Here is a 22,662-nt window from a genome sequence, read left to right as displayed (position 1 = left end):
TCCATTTGAGCTTAACCGGTCTTAGTTTAGTTGTCACCATTTGATAAGAATGTACCCCCCCAACACTATGTTATTATCAATGAATCCCTACTCAGAACCTATACATACAGTCTATGCTCAGAACCTGCTACAGACAGTGACACATAATCTCACTGCAAGATAGAGAACAGGCCTGATTGGCTGCCAGTTAAAGTCTGACAGACAATCAGCCTAGTTGATTACAGGTGTTACCGCTGTGGTGGAGCACTCCGCTTGCAGGCGACAACAAACCTCACCCCAATGCCACAGCTATACATGAGGTTAACAAATGTTACGGGAAAAAAGGAGGCAGAGTGACACATGGAGGAGTCAAATAAATCGATTCGATTTTCTGCTTCCAGAGTGTGGTTCTTCAGTGCTTTACTGGGTAAGTGTCTATTGACTAGGAGCAGACAATGTGGTAGCTTTGTCCACTTGCATGACAAAGGTGTCACCCTTTCCAGCAGTCTCAGCACACACACACACACACACACACACACACACACACACACACACACACACACACACACACACACACACACACACACACACACACACACACACACACACACACACACACACACACACACACACACACACAATAGTCAATATAAGCCCTATGGCTCGTGATCAAGATTCAGTATGCCTTTTCCCAGATCAGTTTGCTCCCTGTGCTGCTGGCCAAATGAACTTGAGGGGGTCTGAGGTCAAACCAGATGATAGTGGTGATTTGTCCAGTCCACAGAAAGTGTGCATCCCTTTGCTGTGTGGAATTGCCTCTATCTCGAGTACTGAAACCCAATCTTCTATGTCATGACAGAGCTGGGAGCAAAGACTGATGAGAAGGTCAATAGAGCAGCTGCCAGAGCTGAACTCCATCATCACCATTGTAAAAAAGAAAAGGGAAAAAAGGCATTTGTTTTACGTTTCCCTTAAATCTTGGGTTGTCCGTTGCAGTCATGAGTTAATTTGGTGTGTTTTCTCTGACAAACCAAATGTAATTGGTACTGATAAAAGGCCATTGCTCTGTTACTGACATTTCACATTTTCAGTGGCCACTGCAGTTCACTGGAAGGCGAATGTTCATAAATCAAAGGGACAAGTGACAAATGTTTCCCAAGGTTGGCAAATATGTTTTTCACATTTTGTTATGTTTCAACCTCTTTTTTTGCTGGCTGTCCACATAGCCATAGAGCAATTTTATAGAGCATGTCTTTGTTCACCTTGACATTAGAATAAATCAGACAAATAGGACAATAAAGAACCTCACCATACGTCTGAATACCGTGTTTTCATAATTCAACTGTGAGATTGTACGGCACCATCAATGCATTGACTCTCTCTTCTAGCCATTAAAAAGAACATGACTGAATGAAATGTTACATGGTTTTGCCCAGAGGGGAAACTAAGGTGAGAGCAGTATCCTTTCAGAAATGTTCCACTTGTGATTTTCTCATTAGCTTACATTAACCTTTCCAGTCAATGTGCCCGTGTGGAACGCGCGGATCATTTCCTCTGCCTAAACATCTCTGACCTTGTCTCCACAGATCTGTTTTCACTGTCACTCACAAACCAAATGGAATCCTTCCTAGTTTCTTCCACTAGATGTGAAACAATTTCCAAATTCACCTCATTCATGGCATAGCATTAATAGACATTACATTATGGGCCCCATTCCTAGTGCATAAGGTGCAGTGCAAAGCTTTGCAATAGGAACAATGAAGACTGGGAGAAAGGTGTAGCACAGCAGCGTTTGAACAGGTGCTCTGATGAAGGCTCATAGCCGAAACGCGCCATTTCGTTTATTGGTGTGCCAATAAAGAAAGTGGAAATGTGAGTACTTTGTCCTCCGTTGATTTGAAATTTTGAATGTGCTACCTTTTTTGGGATGTTTTAAATTCCTACTTTTTAATCGTTTGAAGAGCAAGAATTTTGTTAAATATGTGTGAAATCGCTGTATATTCTGATAAAAATCATTGCTATAGACTATAGAGTGTTTGTAGTAATAGGGGTGTCACGGTATCTCCAGTTCTTCAGTAAACAGAAAATATATTTTTAGGACAGGACACCAATTTTATCAAATCAACTCATACAGGATTCAATTTTTCATGAGTAAGAGACCACAACTCTACTTAAGTTTACCAACTTCATTATGGTCATAACTAATAATCATTTCTCAGAGACATTAATCCTAAAATAATCTAGTGGACTGATTCATTGACATCCACAGAGCCGTGTTGTAAAACAGCAGAGACCTCTGTTGGCAGTAAAGCAAACTGCAAAAATAAAAGACAGTTACCAGTTCTGTAAGCTTCAGTTTATTGAGCCTTTTCAAATACACAAAAAAATGCAATGTTTGAAAGCATATCTGAATGATTCACCTTCAACCATCTCTTGGAATGCACATCAGAAGGGTTACAGCTGGCCTGGAAACAACTCAACCAGTAATCATTTTTAACCTGCAAGTCTGAGCTCAGAGGGACATGCTGTTCTGATGGCTGAGCAATCATGGATGCAGGAGAATTTCCCACGATGAAACTGTTACTGTACCAGAACATGAAATACCAACCACCGCTACCAGCGAGGCACAGAAGAAAATAACTTCTTTACAATACATGCAAATGTATCAAGCAAGTACACTTAAAGAGGACATTAACAGCGTCATGATCTATGAACAGTCACATAAAGATGTTACATGTCATAGTTTTTGATGAAACATTTAACCTGATACCGCACCCTGATTAGACCTCTAGTTCAGTAGCCATTTGACAATAATTCTGCAGTTCTTTTGACAGATTTACACTAAAATGTGTTGCAGCTTCAACTGGGGAAAGTTTTCATCAATCTACGGAAGTCTGTGACATAATTTCTCATCTTATATGCTGTGCGCAAAAGCTTTTATACATAACTTCAAAATAATAAGTAGAATCACACCTGAGCCTGCAAATGAACTTATGAACAAATAATGCCATCTCGTCCTTCATAGCACCAATCTTTTATTTTAGCATAAAACAAACTACAAAGGCAATAAGTGTTTCTGGAAAATCAGTTGGAATATAACAAGACTGGAATGGACCTACTAAAAAGATTTTAGGAATGCCAATCATTCACATTAACATTCCACATTGAAACCAAGAGGACCAGTAGTGTAACAAATCTCCCCACTAACAAATAACACTTATATCAACACTCATTCAACCCAATATACTCTACCCAGCACACGGTTTGCATTAGCATAGGCTTTAACATTGTGGGATGCAAAAATCTGTGCTCTGTAAATGTTTCCACGTGATTTATGATTTTGTATACCTGTAGTGAATAGTTACATTGCATTCATCTATATACAGTTAGATCCATAAGTATGAACAGACTGTGACATGTTTGATATTTTTAGCTCCATACTTTGATAACTTTAGATGTCCTATGACGCAGCGTGATTTAAAGAGCTGAATATTGTCTTTAATCAGAGTATTACTAAGCTGTGGCTTTGGCTGTCTATAAGACCGTCGGTCTGTGTTTGTCTGTGTGCGTGTGTTCAGAGCTAACCTTCCTGACAACAGGACCGATCAGCACCACATTCTTTATACACTGCCAGTAGGGCACAAATGTATTTGCGCATAATGTTTTAATGCTTAACATCACATTTTATAATGGAAGTCAATGGGGCTCTGTTTTGGGATGCCCAAATGTGTAGTTATACATCACAGATATGTCATAGATAACTTCTTTTTTTTATCTCATGAAAGGTTACATTTAATGATTCAAACATTTTAACAATCTGTATCAGGTAGAGTATAATACAACAGAATTGGTAAATTTGCAGTGGTTGGGGGCTGTCTCCCTACTCCCTACTAGACATTTTGACGACAAAACTCACGGATTGTAGCAGTAAAGAAATAAAATGTCAAACGTCACTTTCCAAATACTTATGGAGTTCAATATGAATACAATCATCCTGCCTTGTTTGCTCTAAATAAAAACTTTTTCCCTCAATCCCCAAAAGCTTACCTTTCAGCAAACCTGCAGTTCCCTTAAAACACCCCCACTCTCCCCTTTTATCTCCCTGCTCATCCAGGCCTTCCATTCTGGTTACTCAACTGTCCGTAGAACCACTTCCCTTGTTCTTGTTGCGACTGAGGGGGAATGTGGACTTGCTCTGTGGCTGAGTCATTTTGCTGGCCAGGTAGACGAAGGGCTCAATGAGTGTGCGCCGGTCCACCACAGACACTTCCCACAAGCGAACTTTCTCAGCTTTAGCCCAGTTCTGGGCCATGTTCGAGTCTACCCGACGTTCCTCTTGCTTGTCCAGTTTGTTACCCAGCACCACAATGGTCACCTGGGAACAGATGTTACCACACATTTTACAGTTTAGCAGACATTCTACAGATTAACCCTTTTCAATCAATCTTAACAATTGTCCTTACTAATGCTCATAATATGGCACCATTTTTGTCTACTCGGTCTGTGTCTCAATGGAGGGCTGTCATAAGTTGGTAGGTTTGGTAATTTCAAGCAAGATTTCAAACATTGTATGTAAATGCATTGTTATTTTGGAGTCTTTGCTCTTTATTTACGATATAAACAATTTAAAATGTGTTTGTGAACACAAAGCAACATTTCTGTCAACATTAATTCCTCTACATCATTTCTTGTTTATTAATACAATAACAATGGCTTCTATTTCAGCATAAGCCTAACTTTCCAAGAAGAGAAAGGCTGTAGTTTCTATTAGCTTGGAATCCCCACCGATGACGTCGTTGGTATCTGAACTCACTGAGTGAGTATACAGAAATTGTGCCATTTTATGAGCATATACGGTTGAAATGGGTTAAGTGCTCCTTTAAGCCATATGAGCTTTGTTGTACGATAAATAGAGAAAACAGCTTATCTAGAAGCTCACAAGGTGTTGCATCATGATGTATTGTAAGCATGTAGATCTGCTATTTTTGAAATTCTCTGAATTGAACTATGCATATGCGTTCTTCCTATTCTAGAGTGAGTGGTAGAAAGACTGTTCCACACTACAAGTAAACTGATAACGTTTATAATCGTTTATCCCGTTGTGTGCCTTTAGATTTTAGAGGCACAGAACAGGATAAACAAGTCTAGAGCGAGAGAGACGGAACAAGCTCTCTGACTCACATGCTGTTATAATCCGCGAGATGAGTCAATAGATTTTGATGTCTAACACAGTCAAATCAATATGTGTGAACATATTGAACACTTTATCCCTTGTGGACCGCCTAATTCAGTTTAACAACACCACAAAGTGGGATGGTCCTCACCTCTTTCTTGTCCCTGCTGCGGTCAATGTCCTTCTTGAGTGACTCCATTCGCTTGAAGGACTCTTTACTATCGATGCTATAAACAAGCACGAAGCCATCTGCAAAGGAGTAGTAATGTCGAGGAAACTCCATCCCGTCCCTGAGCCCTCGGGTGTCATAGAAACGCACCTGCTCCCGTGTGCCACGGTCGGTTTCTATAGAGCCGATATATATGTCCTCCAAGGTCTCCATGGGCTCAGAGCCTAACAGATGACACATTACATTACAACAGGCACATCATCATGATCACACTGACAGATGGAATCAAAATGCTGTGACCCAGTTGATGAATACATACAATAATATACAATGTTACAGCAAGGCTATGTAGGAGGCTAGCCAGAGTGCTGTGTGTGTCCAGGGCTAATCTCGCTAACCACTGGAATGATTCCTTGTGTCACTGTGCGTTGTCAGTAGGCTAACTTAGTGCGTCCATGCTTTTTTTCCAGGTTTTATATACTAGACCATTACATGTAATGTTGAAATGATCTGGCCTAGTTTGAAGTGAATGCATGACAACACAATATGTAGGGAAATCTTGATTCTCCACAGAGAAGTTCAACATTGTCAAACCACCCAAACGTATTATTCACTCTGCTTATTTTGAACTGTTAGGACGGTACTGTACATGAAGTATGTCTTTAACAAAAGGTTTGCCACACCGCTTAAAATATTCAACAGAAATCACTCAAGCTGAGCCATACTAGCAGAAACTGTTCCATTTCCATGTCTCTGTGTACCATCTTCTGCACTTCATCATAAGTGGCCTCAATCAATAGTACAAATGGATGGATGGCATGAGCATGTCTGGTGTGCAGAGTACAGTATTGATTTTTTCATGCCGGAACCATTAAGCCTCAGTTATACATGGTTGCATACAGACAATCCACAAGCTCATGACACAACATATTGTGAGCTTGTACATCTGCTATTTTTCATGCCCAACACAATGCACAACCAAATATAATTCAGGCTTTAGTCAAGAAACACTTACATACAAAATGTAATATAATACAATAAAAATAAAACATTATTTACCTAAAGAAGACAAATTCATAGTGGTGTTGTGCGGTTTTGATAGAATAAAACATTCAAATGTTCAGCACAGGAAGCGACCTTACAATGTATTGTGCATTTTTCACATGAAGTATATGTCGCTAGTCATAATAGGCTACACATTTGAATTAAAACATTTGAATACATGCCAAACATGATACATTTACACATGCGGTTGCTGCATCTACAGCTCTGCTGGAACAACGATAACAATCTGTGGCTGAAAAGTACAGCACAGTTTTAGCATTATTCATCATTCTGTGCTACATAGAATTTATGGGTAACAGATAGGTGAGCACCAAGGAAGAGTGGGCACCTCGGTATTGAATTGGCTATTTTTTCCAAAATGTTAAAAAATAAAATATTTCGATTTTTTAAAAGTAAAGTAAAGTATACAAGATTAGAACATGCTTAAACATTCGACAATTAAGGTCTAATATTTCTACAATTGCTACAAAATCTGTATATCCATTATCCAGTCATTTTGGGGCATCAACAAGAAGTTGAAGGATAAAATTAAGTCTGATAATGATGTACCGTGCATGTTCACATCATGTATACTTTACATTACTTAAGACTATTTTTCAAATATATATATTTTTTATATTTTGGACAAAATAGCCAATTTAACATCGAGGTGCCCAGATGTCCCTAAGTGCCCATCTATCCTGTATCCTACAGTACAGTTTTAGCAATATTCATCACTCTGTGCCACATAGAAGTTTTGCCACACAACGTACCTGCAACATGGTTGGCATACAGCAGTTGTTCCAGTACGGCTGTTTTACCAACAGCAGACAGGCCACAAACCACCACTTTACAACTTTTCCCCATGATTATGATTACTGCTTTCTGTCAGGAAACCTGTAAAATATTTGGTAACGTTAAACAAATGAAGACATCTCTCGTGCAATTCATAAACAACAGGGAATGTATTTATACTATAATCTGGAGTCTCAGATGGTCATGTAGTTATAATAATCGCAGATTAATTAGATTATTTGCTCTTATTCGAACTATGCAGGCTAGTCAAAGCAGCGACTGACAGCATTAGCTTTAGCTTCCAGAGAAACACGATAGCAGACAACGATCATTATCTGAACAATCAATTGAACAACAGGAATCAAACAATTACAACTTGTACGCCCCAATAACCACTATAACGTTGTAGATTACTTACTACATGAATGTTTTGATCGTGGAAAAATGGCTCAATTTAGCTTCTCACCTGACTGTGAGCTACTTCCTGTTTACATACAGATTACGTCACCGCTGCGGACGTTCAAGGGGGGCGTGGTCTTGTCACAGTGGTGGAAAGGGTACTCACATTTCTTACTTAAGTAAAAGTATCAATAATACTGCAATGTAGAAAATACGGTTACAAGTAAAAGTCTGGATTTCAAAATGTTACTTTAGCACACAATTGGCATCAAAATGTACAAAAGCGGAAAGTACTCATTATGCAGAATGTCCCATTTCACAAGTTTTCAAGTCTTTTGAAAATAGCAGATCTACAAGCTCACTATGCTTTGCATCACGAGGCATTGTGAGCTGTGAGTGAGCTTGTAGAAGTGGTTAATGTATGTTTTGTAATAATAAACTATAACGTTTTCAAATAATTGTAGTTGAATAAAAGTACAATATTTGCCTCTGAGAAGTAGTGCAGCAGAAGTAAAAGTACCGAAATTTGGAAATACTCCAGTAAAGTAAAAAATAAAAAAACTTAAGTAAGTACCGTACTTGAGTAAATGTACTTAGTTACTTACGCCACTGGGTCTTGACGCCCAGCCTGACAAATGCGGGCCCCGCCCACCTCCTCCTGTGCATCGGGGCAAAATGGCGACGGTGGACTGTGATGATGTGACCATGGACCCAGACATGGAGATGCTCAGTGACGAGGAGCTGGAGAGGTAGGTAGGAGGACAGAGTAACGGTTATGTCGCGTCAAGGTCAGACGAAGCCCTGGCGTTAACGGCCCGCTGTTGTCACCGCGTCTAAAGCGTCCCGGCAGGGTGAACGTTCTTGTCGCACAAAGAGCACAAACTGTTAGCTTCTCGTTAGCAACCTATAGATAGCGCTAGCCGAGCCCCCCTAGCCCGTCCTCCACTGTCTGTGCTGCTGGAATGACATGAGTGTGCTGCTGGCCAGCTGCAACAACCTGCCATGGGCTACTTTTACTGTCATTCATCGTTGTTCGGGTGTGCTAGTGCAGTGGTTTTCAACCTTTTTTTGCGTCAAGGACCCCCAAATTGACACATATTAGCCCAGGGACCCCCATTTGAAAAGATATTCCATGGACCTCAACCATTTTGATTTCTTTGGGGTCCCAATCTGCACTGTAGTATCATCATCAGTGTTCATTTAACTCTGAGAGTGTACAAATGGAACCAAATGGACCCGTTTTCATACATTTCATAGATAAGCTTCATAGACTTGTTTGACAGCACTGTCATCAGTTAGCCTTGGATTACATTAAAGATGGTCATCTATGACTGTGTCACGACACTGTCATAATATATGATAGTCATGTATCAGGGCTATGTCATCAGTGTTGGATGTTGGATTCATGTTATTTTCAGACATTCAACCACTTAAAGCGTCATCAATATTTGTTAAACTTGGTCTGGTCTTTTTTCCTTGTGAGCTTGTAGATCTGTTATTGTTGGCTAAAGTTCTCCTCAGAATAGGGATGCTAGGGTTCAAGTGGTTAATGTAAAAAATGTATATGCTATCACACAAAGATTTGTAGTAACTCTGAGGACCCCCTGTAGTAACTCTGAGGACCCCCTGTTGAAGACCCCTGAGCTAAGTGTGTTCAGATAGTTACTAGCTGCCTTTCTGTCAGTCATTCGCATACCATTTGGTCTTTATCGTGAAGTGAAACATGCTTCCAAGAAATGTAGTTGCAGTTGCCCCTCATGATGGTGTCACATGTTCCTCTCTCCCCTCCCTTTCTCCTTTTGACTGGCATAAAATACCCATGTGTTGTTGGTTGGGAACCTACCTCCTCATCTGGGCTGCTGGTTTGGTTCCCGGGCCGGGCTATGTTTAGCTGGTAGATGGTTGCGTACTGCGTAAGAGGAAGAGCCCCCTCCATGATGCAAACTATACCTTTCACGTTCCTAAACGCATGCACGCCGGTGGGGTTTGTTTGTGCAACATGACGCCAAAGAGCCATGTTCCACCAGTGGCAGTGTTACTTACATCAGTGGTTCTCAACCTTTTCAGGATGTGACCGTCCCAAAATAATCATATTTGAACTGGGGACCCCCTCCCCCCACCCTGACAAGCACTTGGAATGTAGGAGTTGAGGCATTACATTTTGTTTGACTCGGTTCCACAGATAAATATTGTGAAAATATCAGATCTAAGATCGGCTATTGTCACAATTGTTGCCTCTTTCTTATATTAATTGACAATTTGGCCAATGTTTGACCAGTTTTTATAGAATAGTTTGTTGATTACTTTTGATGCAGTAATGGTCTTTTTATTTGCTTTTTTTTTAGGTATTAAAAAGGTCTTAAAAGTCCTCAAATTGACACTTCTCTGTCAACCCGCCCCCCCCCCCCCCAATCATGTGGGAACTCCCCTGGGGGTCCCGACCCACAGGTTGAGAACCACTGACTTATATGATTGTAGATCTGGAGCACAACACCATTACACTTTACATAACACTTGTTATGCATTTTTGATACATCATGACAGGCCTGTCCCGGGTCTCATTGGGAAACGTACAATGGATACACTAATGGTAATAATCAAAAAGTACAAATACTAAGTTATGTTTCACCATAAGTAACATGGTTAGTAGTTAGATACACATATCACGTATTAAAACAATGTAAGTCATGAAATGTTTGAATTTGTTTTGTTATTGTATAAGAGGATATTCTAACAATATACATCACAATGATGTTCTCATTTGTCATTCACTTTATAACTACAACTCAACATTTAATTGAGAGATTGTATCCTTGTTTTAATTTTTATAACGGTGTAAAAATAAACATGGATATAATTATATAATCTCATGATTAAATGTTGAGTGGTTGAATGAACAGCAAATGATAACATTTTGGCTTTTAGGTGCAACTAGTAACTATGTTGTTTATGACGAGACACAACTTACAATATGTACATTTAAGTAACTTTCCATTATACGTTTCCCAAGGAAAACGGGCTCCCCTGCGTGGTCAGTGTAACCTCTGTGTTCATCTTTATGGATAGTATAAACTCCATTTGTATTATCCAGCTCTACTCAAATCTATTTACATTTAATTAATTTGTATTTCTACTCCCTTTTATTCAGGGAAGCAGAGGGCTTCAAAGAACAAGGCAATGCCTATTATGTCAAGAAGGATTACTCTGAAGCTTTCAATTACTATACCAAGGCCATAGGTAATGTTTTCATTAGTTTGAAATTAATCATCCCACTGGAAAAAAGGAAACGACTACGTCTTAATAAGTTGTTGTTTTTCCTTACAGACATGTGCCCCAAGAATACAAGTTACTATGGAAACCGTGCAGCCACCCTAATGATGCTGTATCGGTACAGAGAGGCTCTGGAGGACTCCCAGCAAGCAGTGCGGTTAGACGACACTTTCGTGAAGGTAGGTTGTAGAAAATATTATTAAGATGTGGGTGCTCGGGTATTTAGATACTGTGTGTGTGTGTGTGTGTGTGTGTGTGTGTGTGTGTGTGTGTGTGTGTGTGTGTGTGTGTGTGTGTGTGTGTGTGTGTGTGTGTGTGTGTGTGTGTGTGTGTGTGTGTGTGTGTGTGTATGTATGTATATATGTATATATGTATATATATATGTATATATATAATTTATTTATTTATTTTTCCTGAGGAAATTTGGGACATGTCACCCATTTATAACTTTCTCCTAGGGCCATTTACGAGAGGGTAAGTGCCACCTGACCCTCGGCAATGCAATGGCTGCCAGCCGTTGTTTCCATAGGGTTCTGGAGCTGGAGCCAGACAACAGCCAGGCCCAGCAGGAGGTGAGTCAACCTCAGCCGGAACCAGCATGATCTGTCAACTTGTAGTATCTCTGCCTTGGACAAAGTGCGAGAGTCTGCTGCAGCACTTAAGAGATGATCAGAGGTCACAGTTAATTTCTGATGAAAGCAAGTTTCAAGTTGTTAAAAGGAACCAATACATAGGTGGCACAGGGGTAAATTCCCTGCCACACCACAATGGAGACTACGGGTTTCAACCCTCCGCGGTGCGCTTGACTTAGCCGGGCATCCGTGCAAGCACAATTGTCCGTATTCATGGGAAGAAAACCGGGCGGGAAGGTCAGTCCTTGTTGCTGCATTAGCGACTCCTATAGGTTGGTCAAGGGCACCTGTCAGCAGAGGAGTTCAGCTGTGACGAATAGGGTGTTCCTGCATGCACTAGTATGTCCTCTCGGTGAGGCTCCTCACTGGCAGTTGAAATACCATCACTGTAGTCTCCACCTATCTCTGGCTACCAATCGTCTGGATACACCTACATTCATTGTATGTGCTTGGATGGCTGGTGAAAGTGACTGGTGTGACAAAGCTACGTGCACTGTTTCTTTTAGAACACTCATTTACCGCCTTTACCACACCGACTGAATGCCTCTGCCCTGTTTAGGAAGCCCTCCGTCCTTTGCATTGGTTCTGCAGTGTCGTTTTCTAAGAATTGTTACCACCCACCTCTATCCCACACAGAATTAGAACCTCACCAGACTTATCAGTAGGCGGAGATCTCTGAAAGTCTGGCTACGCGAGACTACCATCACTGGGACCAACCAGTAAGGGTCACCAGTGACAAGACTACAAGTGTGGGTAATTTGGTTATTGGCATAATTACTAAATTGGGAGAAAAAGGGGGAAAATTTACCAAAAACAGGAAGCTTTACTGTCTGTGTCATTCTGATCTAACTGCCCAGCATGCAAAGATTAGCCATACACATAGAAGTATTTTATTGGACTTCATGGTTTCCACATGAAGTAGTTATCGCTCAGCTGTAAACCACGTCTTTTCAGAGATGGATAAACCACTGGAATAATCAATGTTTTTTTAATTCACATTATTAGTAATTATTTGGGGTGCCCTGTTTGCTCACCTAGTAAGAGTGTATGCCACATAAATAAGGCCACAGTCCTTCCCGCAGGTGGCCCGGGGTCAAATCCACCCCGACATGCAGCTCTTTGCTGCATGTCATCCCCTCTCTCTCTCCTCCACCTGTCTTGTCTGTCTAACTGTCACTATCATAAATAAAGTAGAAATGCTAAAAAAAAAATATCGTTAAAATGTTTTAGTCATTTTTAACAGATCAGTTCAAACTAAATAATCCATCTTATGTTTCTCAGTCTCCAGTCTCTCTTAACCAATTTCTGCTGGTTAAGTATAAGCGTAACTTAACCACAAGCGATTGCATCACTTGCATGTTGTGTGTGTGTGTGTGCCCCACCCAACTGATCGCTACACCTGTGTACTAGCACAGTGCTTCTTTCAACCACTATAACACAGATGCACGTTCCGGTGATGTTCCAGCTAAATGCCTAAACTGTAAACTGTCCATAGTTTCATACTGCATGATACTGCTCCATCATGCAGGGGTGTCGCTTGTCAAGAAGAACATAAAGTAGTCCGGAATGGCAAGTGATATCTCTACAAGCTATCAATAAATCTACAAGCTGCACCGCATCGTTTTCTGTAAAAAAGAATTGGCACCATAAAACAATGAAAATGACTGGTGAAATGAAAGGTCTGTTACTGTTACTTTGTCACTGAATCCTCAACATTCTCTTCTCAGGTGAAGAATGCTGAATCCATCCTAGAGTTTGAGAAAATGGCGGAGATAGGATTTGAAAAGCGTGACTTTAGAATGGTATGCTATTGGTTTCGTTGAACACATATCCTAGTAAGTTGCATGTGTGGAATATCAGAACTGTCTGTCCCTGGTGTTCAGATGTGACTGTGTTTCTGTGCAACTCCAGGTTGTCTTCTGCATGGACCGTGCCTTGGAGTCTGCTTCAGCCTGTCACAGGTTCAAGGTGCTGAAGGCAGAGTGCCTAGCCTTGCTGGGGCGTTATCCTGAGGCCCAGACCGTAGCCAGGTATAATTAAGTAATGAATTTCCATGTCAACTAGAGATGCTAGGAATGTGTCTCTGTGTAGTCAGGGTACAGGAAATCATCACCACTTGTGTCTACAAATTTAAATCTCATCCATGCCACTCTAAACACAACATTGTTTTCTAAACTATCGACAATTTGACCATTAATTGCTTTATTTTTTTAAGTTGTGGTTGTTGTGTACATTTGTATACATTATATCCAAAGTCATTAAAATGCTTCCGCACTTACTGAATAATTGAATGAATGTAAAACTTTGGCTTCCTTGAAGACCAAACAAAGTAAACCGCAGTATGTTTTTGAAAATCATCATCAGAAATGTCAAGTATACAGTGAGCCATAGGCAAAAAAATAGACATGATAGACCACTGGTATGGTACTTTAAAAAGACTGTGACACAGTGTTTCGTTTTTTTTTGTTAGTTTTTACATAGCATTTGAAAACGCTTTATGTTTCCATTAACATGTTTGTTTTGTTCCCTGTAAGTGATATTCTGCGAATGGATGCCACAAATGGGGATGCCCTGTATGTGCGTGGCCTTTGCCTGTACTATGAAGACTGCATCGACAAAGCTGTTCAGTTCTTTGTCCAGGCCCTGCGAATGACTCCCGACCATGAGAAGGCTCGGCTTGCATGCAGAGTGAGTCACTGCTTACTATGAGACTATGAAATACATGAAACAATGTTTCCTAGTTTTGTTTAATTGGCAAACTTATACACTCAAAAGTTGAGTTCACATGTTTTATTATTTTCCATGTAGGGAAGCGGGCATCAGAAATGCCTCATGAGTTTCTCTGATCCATTTTGTCTCGATGCTGCCTCACTGATTAGGTAGTGGACTTTAAGGCTGTGTCTTGTCCTTCCAGAATGCCAAAGCTCTCAGAGCCAAGAAGGAAGAAGGGAACAAGGCTTTCAAGGAGGGTAACTACGACTCGGCCTATGAGCTGTACACGGAGGCTCTGACTATAGACCCCAACAATATCAAGACAAATGCCAAGCTGTTCTGTAATAGGGGTACTGTGGGGTCAAAGGTAAGCCAAAACAACTACTGGAAAAGAATATACATATATACTGTATATTTTTTTTCTCCCCTTTATTTCACCCCACACCAAAACTGCTGTGAAAACGTACTGAAAGACCATCTAGTTTAATTTGAAAATGAATGCCAGTGTCATTCTTGGGTCATAGGTCTAACTGTCATCCTGGCTGTCCTCTTTGCATTATATATAACACACACATCTACACACTGTGTCAGATATTCTATTTCAAATGTTTGCAAAGCCACTTAGACCTTGTACAGAGAGCCCCCTCTGGCCCTGTTACCTTCTATATTTTTAGCTGAGATGTCTTCACCTATTTGTACATCACTTTCCTCTGTCTAACCGGACAGAACTAGGTCACTATCCCCCTCCTCCCCTCCCTCTCTTTTGTCCTTGAATGACCACTCTTCCTCTTTGTCATCTTTGAAAGCTGAAAAAACTAGATCAGGCCATTGAAGACTGCACCAAGGCAATCAAACTGGACGAGACCTATATCAAGGCCTACTTACGGAGAGCACAATGGTATGTCCAATGAAGATAACGCTGCTATCGATGTTTGTTTTGTTTAGATTTCCAACAAAGGCAGTGTGTTTGCTGTCCTTGTTTCTGTGTTATGATTCAAACAATGCAAAGAAGTGACGATGAACTTGCATGTTATGTGTGTGCTTTTACAGCTACATGGAAACAGAACAGTATGAAGAAGCAGTTCGGGATTATGAAAAGGTTTATCAAACGGAGAAGACAAAAGGTGAGTCAGTCTTTTCCCTGTATGACACAGCTGCTCAGCTGTTTCTTTCCCTCACTCTGCTTCCTTAGCTCTGTATAACCTCCCACACCTGGGTTTCATTGCTTTTATTTAACATGGCCTAATGTCTGTAACACCTGGTGCCAACTTAATGAAATTTGACTCCTCTCGCTAACTCTGGTCTTCTCGCTTTCTCAAATCCCTAGAACACAAGCACCTCCTGAAAAATGCCCAGCTGGAGTTGAAGAAAAGCAAGCGGAAAGATTACTATAAGGTGCTCGGGGTGGATAAGCACGCTACAGAGGATGAGATCAAGAAGGCGTACCGCAAGCGGGCCCTCATGCACCATCCAGGTCCATGACATGAACCAACGTTTTCCTGGCGTGACATAACCATGGCCCCAGGGCAATGTGTCATTGTATAATATATACAGGGAGATAGCATGGCATGAACTGAGCGAGCTCCTCCTTTTTTGTAGACCGTCACAGCGGGGCCAGCACTGAGGTGCAGAAGGAGGAGGAGAAGAAGTTTAAGGAGGTGGGCGAAGCTTTCACTGTGCTTTCAGACGCGAAGAAAAAGTCCCGCTATGACAGCGGTCAGGATCTGGAGGACGATGGCATGAACATGGGAGGTCAGTAGCTGGGGAACGGGGAAGTCTTGAGCCTAATTCATACATGGTTGCGCGTCAGTTTCGTTGATCATTGGGTCTAGTATCCTAAGCATTCTATTACTGATACGTATTCAAGTTGCCATTTCTTATGTTCAGGAGGCAAACTAATTAACCTGTAATTAATACTTTCTGTAATTTGATGGTGGGTTTTTGTGCCTTCCCCAGATTTTGATGCCAACAACATTTTCAAGGCATTCTTTGGTGGCCCAGGTGGTTTTAGTTTCGAAGGCAATCCATGTATGTATACAAAAAGCTGTGGGAAACAGTACTTTTCTACTTTATTACATTTGACACTATTCAGATTTTGCAGTATATATTTCACATTATTAATTTGTTTTTATGCTTTTTAATTTCAGCTTCTGGACCAGGAAATTTCTTCTTCCAGTTTGGTTAATTGGAGAATACCACTACTCAAACCATCAAGACACTATTCAACAGTTTCAAACCCCCAACCCAACCTTATTTATCATATCTGACTGTTTGCGAGTCAGATTCTTGTCTATGCCATTGACCGAATGAATGCTATCCAATGACAACATGCAGCAAAAGAGGTAACACCAGTATAACACCAATACCAAGAAGGCCCATCCTCGAGTTGACAATGATGTTACTGGTTTTTGAAGTGGTTGTATCTCTAAGAGTGAAGCAAACTTGAAAGTCAGTAATAGCAAGCAACACTGATAATGTAAAAATACATTGGTTCCCAAGTCATGCAACATAAATGTGGGATTTTTAAATGGGTGTAATTGTGCAGCTCTAAATGCTCAGAGCTTTTGGGATCCATGCAGGAACGGGAAGTGACACCCCAGGGGGAATGTTTGAGAAGATACTGAGCACTGTGCAAGCTATTATCCTCGACCTACTGTAGTGCCAAGGAGGTATTCCCAGCATGAAAAGTGATATCTTGCCCAGCGAAGACAATTACACCCAGTCAACCTAGCAATGTGAATTTTATGTGCAGAGGAACACATGATCCCCCCTTTTTTTTAAGTACCTCCACAAAAATACAGTTTGCTGCTATGGATGAATTCTTAAAGCTGTCTCCTTGTCATAATCCAACAGGAACAGTTCAAGTAAAGCATTTTTTTCCTTCTCAACAGCTGGAGCCCAGATTTATACATAAAGTGCAGCCTAAGCACAGTAGGAAGATGACAATTGAAATGGCTGTACTGGCTGCTCTTGCTAGCACTGTCACCTCCTTTTTTCCCCACCACCAATTTTATGTTTGATGTTGCCATTCACCGGGTGCTGCATTGTACATTTTACTGGAATGTAAAGTGTTAATTTTTGATGATAGTTGATGACTTATGTTCTTTCTTTTTATTTTCTTCTTTTTATATGTATATTTATTGTAAATGTGCTGTCTGATAGAACCATCAGTGTAAGATAAGGATGCTGTTCTGTTTTTTTGAAAGGGGCACCAATAATGACCATCCCTCTGGCACAAACTCAGGAAAAGTTGTTTTTGCTTGTTCTGTATCTTAAAATATTGATATGCTGTCTTAACCACTTGAACCCTACTGCCCCCATGTGGCTATATTTGGTGAAGAAATTTGATGTACACAGAAACATTGAGGTGGCCTAGTATATAGTATAGAGCCCTGGGGGACACCTGTCAACAAAGTGTATATAGGGTTTAAGTGGTTAAGTGTGTTGCCTGTTACAGTTCTTGAAAACAACAGATAGTCCTATATCTGTCATTGTATTAAAACGACAGTTATGTAGAAGAATGTTGATTTTGTTTTAATTTTACCTTATACAGAGACGGCAGGTCTCCCTCTTATGGGTGATTTTTGAAAGTCTCATTAAAATATTTGGGCACAGTATTATTATTGAGGACTTAATGTGCAATCGCTTCTGTATAATGAGTTTGATGTGAGTTGTTCGCTTGGTGCACTTGAAAATGAAAATGAAAAGCGTCCTCATCTTTGCTCTCATAGTTTTTGCTCTCGGGGTGAAACAGTCCTGTGACTATGGAAAGTTATCAGCCATGTAAATAAAGTTTGCCTCATCTGGGTTTCCCCTAAATTCTTTTAGTGTTCTGTTTTGATAGGAAATATGACTACCAATACATAATTATGAATAATTGCAATGACATGATAGCAGCACTGCAATCTGATTCTGAAGAACTGGAATCCGTTTGGGTCATAGTTATAGTTTTGGGTGGTAATGCTGTGCACGACGTTGCTGCAACGCTGGAGGGCACTGTTTCTCACTGAAGTATATTTGTTAGGATGGTTGCTAGGATACCAATCGACGGGGCACCGGATTAAGTTGAAGTAATCGAAAACTACATCAAGGGGAAATGGACAAAATGTTCGACACGGGAGACCAAGCACCGAAGAGCACATATCATACTTATATGGCTGAGGGAAATCAGTTATATCGAAAGGGGGAATATGTCAAGGCAATAGAAAGCTATTCCACGGTAAGTTAAATGTTGATCTGGTTAGATATCATTGCGAAAGTCAACTGGCGCTGCACTGTTAAAGAGTTCCAAGAGTGAAGTAGTGGTGTATTCAAAGTTGAGTATGGATATTTAGTGTGAACCTGTGGACTGATGCAGTGGTGTAAAGTAACTAAGTACATTTATTTACTCAAGTACAATTTTTTGGTATTTTTTACTTTACTGGAGTATTTCCAATTTTCAGTACTTTTACTTTTACTCTACATCTCATAGGTAAATATTATACTTTTACTCCACTAGAGTTTGATTATTATTACAAAACATATTCAGTCCTATGTACATTTTGGCCATTGAAAATACAATTATTTTTGAAAATAGCAGATCTACAAGCTCACAATGCTTTGCGATGCAATGAATTGTGAGCTTGTAGATCTGCTATTTTCAAAATAATTGTAAAAACTTGTCAAATGGGACATTCTGCATTATGAGTACTTATTACTTTTGGTTCTTTAAGTACATTTTGATACCAATACTTTTGTACTTTTACTCAAGTAAATTTTGAAATCCAAACTTTTACTTGTAAGAATATTTCTACATTGCAGTATTGACACTTTTACTTTAGTAAAACATTTGAGTACTTTTTCCACCACTGACTGGACTGATGTAGCCTTCGAACCCCAGTAAAGTTAAACTGTTTGCCAGTTCCAGTTGTCCTACTGTTTGCCTAGTGGCAAGTTGCCACTCAGTTGCTGTGCAACTTGTTCATGATTACTTTTTGTTTATGTTTAGGCATTGATTCTTCAGCCGGATGACAAGAACTGCTTAGTTGCCCGATCGAAATGCTATTTGAAGATGGGGGATTCTGGAAATGCTTTAAGAGATGCTGAGGCCTCTCTTAAAGGGGACAAGAAGTTTTTCAAGGTAAAATTAAACTTTATGCTTTTATCGAAAGTTAATTGATATGCAGGAAAACATACTCTCTGTCTCTTTTATGCCTCTTCCAGGGATTGTACTGTAAGGCAGAGGCACTGTACACCATGGGCGATTTCGAATTTGCACTGGTGTTTTACCACAGAGGACACAAACTGCGTCCGGAGTTGCAGGAGTTCAGACTTGGCATCCAGAAAGCGCAAGAAGCTATTGAAAATTCTGTGGGCAGTAAGTCTGCAAAGTACTTTTTTGAATTATGTTGTAGTCACAGGCAGCATAGGATATTTATGTTCCTGCTCCAAAGTCTCTCTGACGAATTTGCTTCTCCCCCCATCCTAGGCCCTTCCTCTGTTAAACCAGAGGATATGGAACATCTGTCAATCTTTGATAAGGATGAGGAGGTGAGCATATCATTTACGTGTCTCTCAAGACAGACATGTCTCCCACAATTTTCAAATGCTTGTCGGTGTAGCATACAGTATGAAGATTGTGGAAGACATAGGCTGGCCTGACTACTAGTATTAATCACAACATTAACAACAACAGCTTCAAGGAATAGCCATAAAGGGAATTTGCACACAGCTACCCAGCCCTGCTTTACAATGCTGTTTACTGCTTAGTAGTGGCAACTTGGACACCTTTGCTATGAGCATTATATGACAGCTGTTGTTGATGGAGAGGAAAGAAATTATCCTTATCCAGTTCTCTAGTTCAGAACTTCTTGGCCTTTCCAAGGAAGAGAGCCAACAGCTATCTGGTCCATATAGTATTTTATATACAGTACTCTCTGTGTAGTATTTGATTATATCATTTCATTTTCACTCCTATTTATGTAGAGAGGTTTATTAATCCATGATAATTGACAGGTACATAAGGGGCAACCTGTGAGCATTAGTCATCCTCTGAGGAAGGATGCAAGGCAGCAGAAACAGAAGACCATGAGCGAGAGGACAACCAAACAGTTGCTGGGAGAGCTTTACAGTGACAAGGAATATCTTGAAAAGTTACTGAAGGATGAATGTAAGACATGTCTTTGGTGTATTCTTTCTGTCTGTTATTTCTTAGCTGTGTCCTGCACTTTGTTCTTTGTCTTTCACATATTGTCAGAGTGACTACACTACAAGTCAGATTAATTTAATTAGTTCAGTGTCATTGCTGTTCAACTGCAGCCGATTGCTAGCACAACATACTGTACATACTGTATGTAATTTCACTTATGAGAGGCTATAATGCAAACGTTGCATCTTAAACTGTCCCACTAATGGTCTCCAGACTTGGTAAATGGCAAGATGCGTGGTGGGGAGAGAATACAGGAGGTCATTGTGAACTGCATCTCCTACCTTGACACGCGCACTGAGTTCTGGCACCAGCAGAAGCCCATCTATGCACGGGAAAGGGAACGTAAGCTCATGCAACAGAAATGGAACAAGACTCGTCACAAGCCACCTTCTGACCCCACGAGATTTGTACTCAAAAGCCTTGAGGAGATTGACGCTGGTAAGATGGGATTCATGATGAATACAACTGCTCAGTGTTTTTGCTTGTTTTGTTATTGTGGTTTTCAATCTGATAAACGTTCATGTATTTGTCCCCTTTAAGTATTGAGTGCTGGAAATGCAGAGGTCAGCCTCAAGAAAGCTCGAGATGTCATGAAAACCGTGCTGGGATGGTCAGAGGAAGTGGTACCTAACAAGAAAGAGGTGCTGGGCAACCTACACAGTTGCATTGGGAATGCCCTCATTGATCTGGGGGATATGGAAAAAGCGCTAGAGAACCACCAGAAGGACCTGGAGCTGGCTACACAGTGGTGATTCAACATTCAAGATTATTTAACATTCCATTATACAAGTATAAGAGAGTCAGTATAAGAGAAATGATGTGGAGACCTTGGAGGAGCACACACCCCCATATTTGAAATCCCATTGGCTGTTCTCCTTCTCTATAACAGTTCTCTTCTTCATTAACAGCAAACTCCCTGATGCGAAGTCACGTGCTCTGGACAACATTGGCAGAGTCTATGCCCGAATTGGAAAGTTCCGAGAAGCTATAGAAGTGTATGTGAACAATGAAACAAATCATTTGTTTGTCTAGGTGAATGATGTGCTGGTTTGGTAAACAGGAAAGATGTTTGTTCAAGGCTAACACCGACTTTGCCTCTCTTCATATTTGTGTTTTTAGCTGGGAGGAGAAGATTCCCTTGGCTTGTGGTGTTTTGGAGAAGACCTGGTTGTTCCATGAGATCGGTCGATGCTACCTGGAGCTGAAGCGCTACACAGAAGCCAGAGACTATGGCGTCCGTTCCCTCGCTGCTGCTGATGAAATTGCGGACGAGAAGTGGCAGCTGAATGCCTGTGCTTTAGTGGCACAAGCGGAATGTAATTCTTCAAAGTATAATAGAACAGGATGAATGTAATAATGTAGGTTGAAGTGTCATTCCTTTAAAAACTTTAGCTTTTTCTGATCAGCCAATTGCCTTCTCTCTCATCACAGTGAAACTGGGAAACTTCAAATCTAGTGTGTCAAATTTTGAAAAAGCCTTGTTCCATGCTAAGGTGCTACAAGATGACCTTGCCAGGGATGCCATTCAGAAGGTGACCTCTCATCATTTCTGTTCTGCTCTTGCATGATGTGTTCATTTAAAAGAGTGTTAATTTAACTTCTACAAATCAACTTCTACTTAAATTAACACGCACACGTTAACACTGTGTGTCCTCTTTCAGGCCCTTCGAGAGGCAAGACAACATTCAGCACAATAATAAGAGTGGTGACACTTAAAGACCCGTGGGGGACAAATAAAAGTTGAACTATCAAAAGCAAACTGATAAAGTATTTTCAATGTTATTTGTACTGATCTCTCTCTTTGACATTGGGTATAAATAATTCCATGTTTATAAAACAGTGACAGATATTTACTACTCATTTCACTCACAAAGGTTCTCTCTATTTGTTCAGGCATTTCGTAACAAAAGATAACAATTATCTCATCTCCATTTGTGGTGAAAGATTTAGAAACCAACATTGTTATGAAAACTATATATTTTAATACATTATTGAATCATGTTCTGCATTAAATATAACTGCATAAGCTGCATAAGCCCTGCAAATGTAATTTGTCATTGAGTGTTATCTTTCTAAATTACAAACATAAGCATCTTGAATTGAATGGAATTTAAAATACTTTATTGTTTAAATTTTGCATGTAAACGGTATAAATGTCTTTGCTTGCATGTGCAGAGTTCTGCTATAAAGAAGGGTACCCACATCATATCGCATCCAAACAGGATCACCTGAAACAAATCAAATCACTAGAAGTAAATATTGTGAACAGACTAAATATTGCTAAATGGTTGTAAGATGTCTA

General features: G+C 40.3%; 3 protein-coding genes across 6 annotated transcripts; 2 read left to right on the top strand and 1 right to left on the bottom strand.

Moving 5' to 3' along the window:
- Window positions 1-2,320: 2,320 nt before the first annotated feature.
- On the bottom strand, window positions 2,321-7,665 carry nkiras2 (NFKB inhibitor interacting Ras-like 2). Of its 3 annotated transcripts, XR_014601838.1 has the most exons (5): window positions 7,579-7,665; window positions 7,139-7,262; window positions 5,304-5,545; window positions 3,565-4,354; window positions 2,321-3,513 (listed from the first exon to the last, which is right to left on the bottom strand). XR_014601838.1 is itself a non-coding variant. In XM_084072288.1 (4 exons), the coding sequence occupies exons 2-4, from the start codon at window positions 7,230-7,232 to the stop codon at window positions 4,112-4,114; spliced, it is 579 nt and encodes a 192-aa protein (XP_083928414.1). In that variant the 5' UTR covers window positions 7,233-7,262; window positions 7,579-7,665; the 3' UTR covers window positions 2,321-4,111. The 3 variants fall into 3 exon arrangements, 2 of the variants coding, with proteins under 2 accessions (XP_083928414.1, XP_083928415.1); XM_084072288.1 differs by having other exon boundaries at window positions 2,321-4,354; XM_084072289.1 differs by having other exon boundaries at window positions 2,321-4,354; window positions 7,627-7,657.
- A 553-nt stretch (window positions 7,666-8,218) lies between these two features.
- dnajc7 (DnaJ (Hsp40) homolog, subfamily C, member 7) lies at window positions 8,219-17,981 on the top strand. 2 transcript variants are annotated; one of them, XM_084072044.1, is made up of 14 exons: window positions 8,219-8,312; window positions 10,708-10,796; window positions 10,884-11,008; window positions 11,288-11,401; window positions 13,189-13,263; window positions 13,373-13,491; window positions 13,996-14,149; window positions 14,376-14,540; window positions 14,980-15,071; window positions 15,224-15,297; window positions 15,501-15,647; window positions 15,773-15,925; window positions 16,130-16,201; window positions 16,321-17,981. In XM_084072044.1, exons 3-14 carry the CDS (start codon window positions 10,886-10,888, stop codon window positions 16,356-16,358), a joined length of 1,326 nt encoding a protein of 441 aa, XP_083928170.1. In that variant the 5' UTR covers window positions 8,219-8,312; window positions 10,708-10,796; window positions 10,884-10,885; the 3' UTR covers window positions 16,359-17,981. The 2 variants fall into 2 exon arrangements, with proteins under 2 accessions (XP_083928170.1, XP_083928171.1); XM_084072045.1 differs by having other exon boundaries at window positions 8,229-8,308.
- Window positions 17,982-18,278: 297 nt separating this feature from the next.
- odad4 (outer dynein arm docking complex subunit 4) lies at window positions 18,279-22,057 on the top strand (the record flags this gene model as incomplete). The annotated part of the gene is made up of 11 exons (XM_084072163.1): window positions 18,279-18,392; window positions 19,161-19,292; window positions 19,376-19,529; window positions 19,641-19,702; window positions 20,168-20,321; window positions 20,574-20,798; window positions 20,901-21,108; window positions 21,269-21,355; window positions 21,480-21,676; window positions 21,792-21,892; window positions 22,022-22,057. 11 exons carry the CDS (start codon window positions 18,279-18,281, stop codon window positions 22,055-22,057), a joined length of 1,470 nt encoding a protein of 489 aa, XP_083928289.1.
- Between the last annotated feature and the right edge of the window lie 605 nt (window positions 22,058-22,662).

Source organism: Gymnoscopelus microlampas (assembly GCF_963454915.1).
Source record: "Gymnoscopelus microlampas genome assembly, chromosome: 11".
Classification (NCBI taxonomy): domain Eukaryota; kingdom Metazoa; phylum Chordata; class Actinopteri; order Myctophiformes; family Myctophidae; genus Gymnoscopelus; species Gymnoscopelus microlampas.
The sequence above is the reverse complement of the archived record's forward strand: the minus strand, read 5'-3'. Positions and strand labels throughout refer to the sequence as shown.

Bases quoted from the DNA above. Each gene is read 5' to 3' on its own strand.
- dnajc7 (XM_084072045.1), top strand. From the start codon at position 8,235: ATGGCGACGGTGGACTGTGATGATGTGACCATGGACCCAGACATGGAG. The intron at 13,264-13,372 runs GTATGCTATTGG...GTGCAACTCCAG, and splicing joins AAAAGCGTGACTTTAGAATG to GTTGTCTTCTGCATGGACCG. The intron at 14,150-14,375 runs GTGAGTCACTGC...TTGTCCTTCCAG, and splicing joins AGGCTCGGCTTGCATGCAGA to AATGCCAAAGCTCTCAGAGC.
- nkiras2 (XM_084072288.1), bottom strand. From the start codon at position 7,232: ATGGGGAAAAGTTGTAAAGTGGTGGTTTGTGGCCTGTCTGCTGTTGGT. The intron at 5,546-7,138 runs GTACGTTGTGTG...GTCATCTGTTAG, and splicing joins GTATGCCAACCATGTTGCAG to GCTCTGAGCCCATGGAGACC. The intron at 4,355-5,303 runs GTGAGGACCATC...ATCTGTTCCCAG, and splicing joins GCAGCAGGGACAAGAAAGAG to GTGACCATTGTGGTGCTGGG.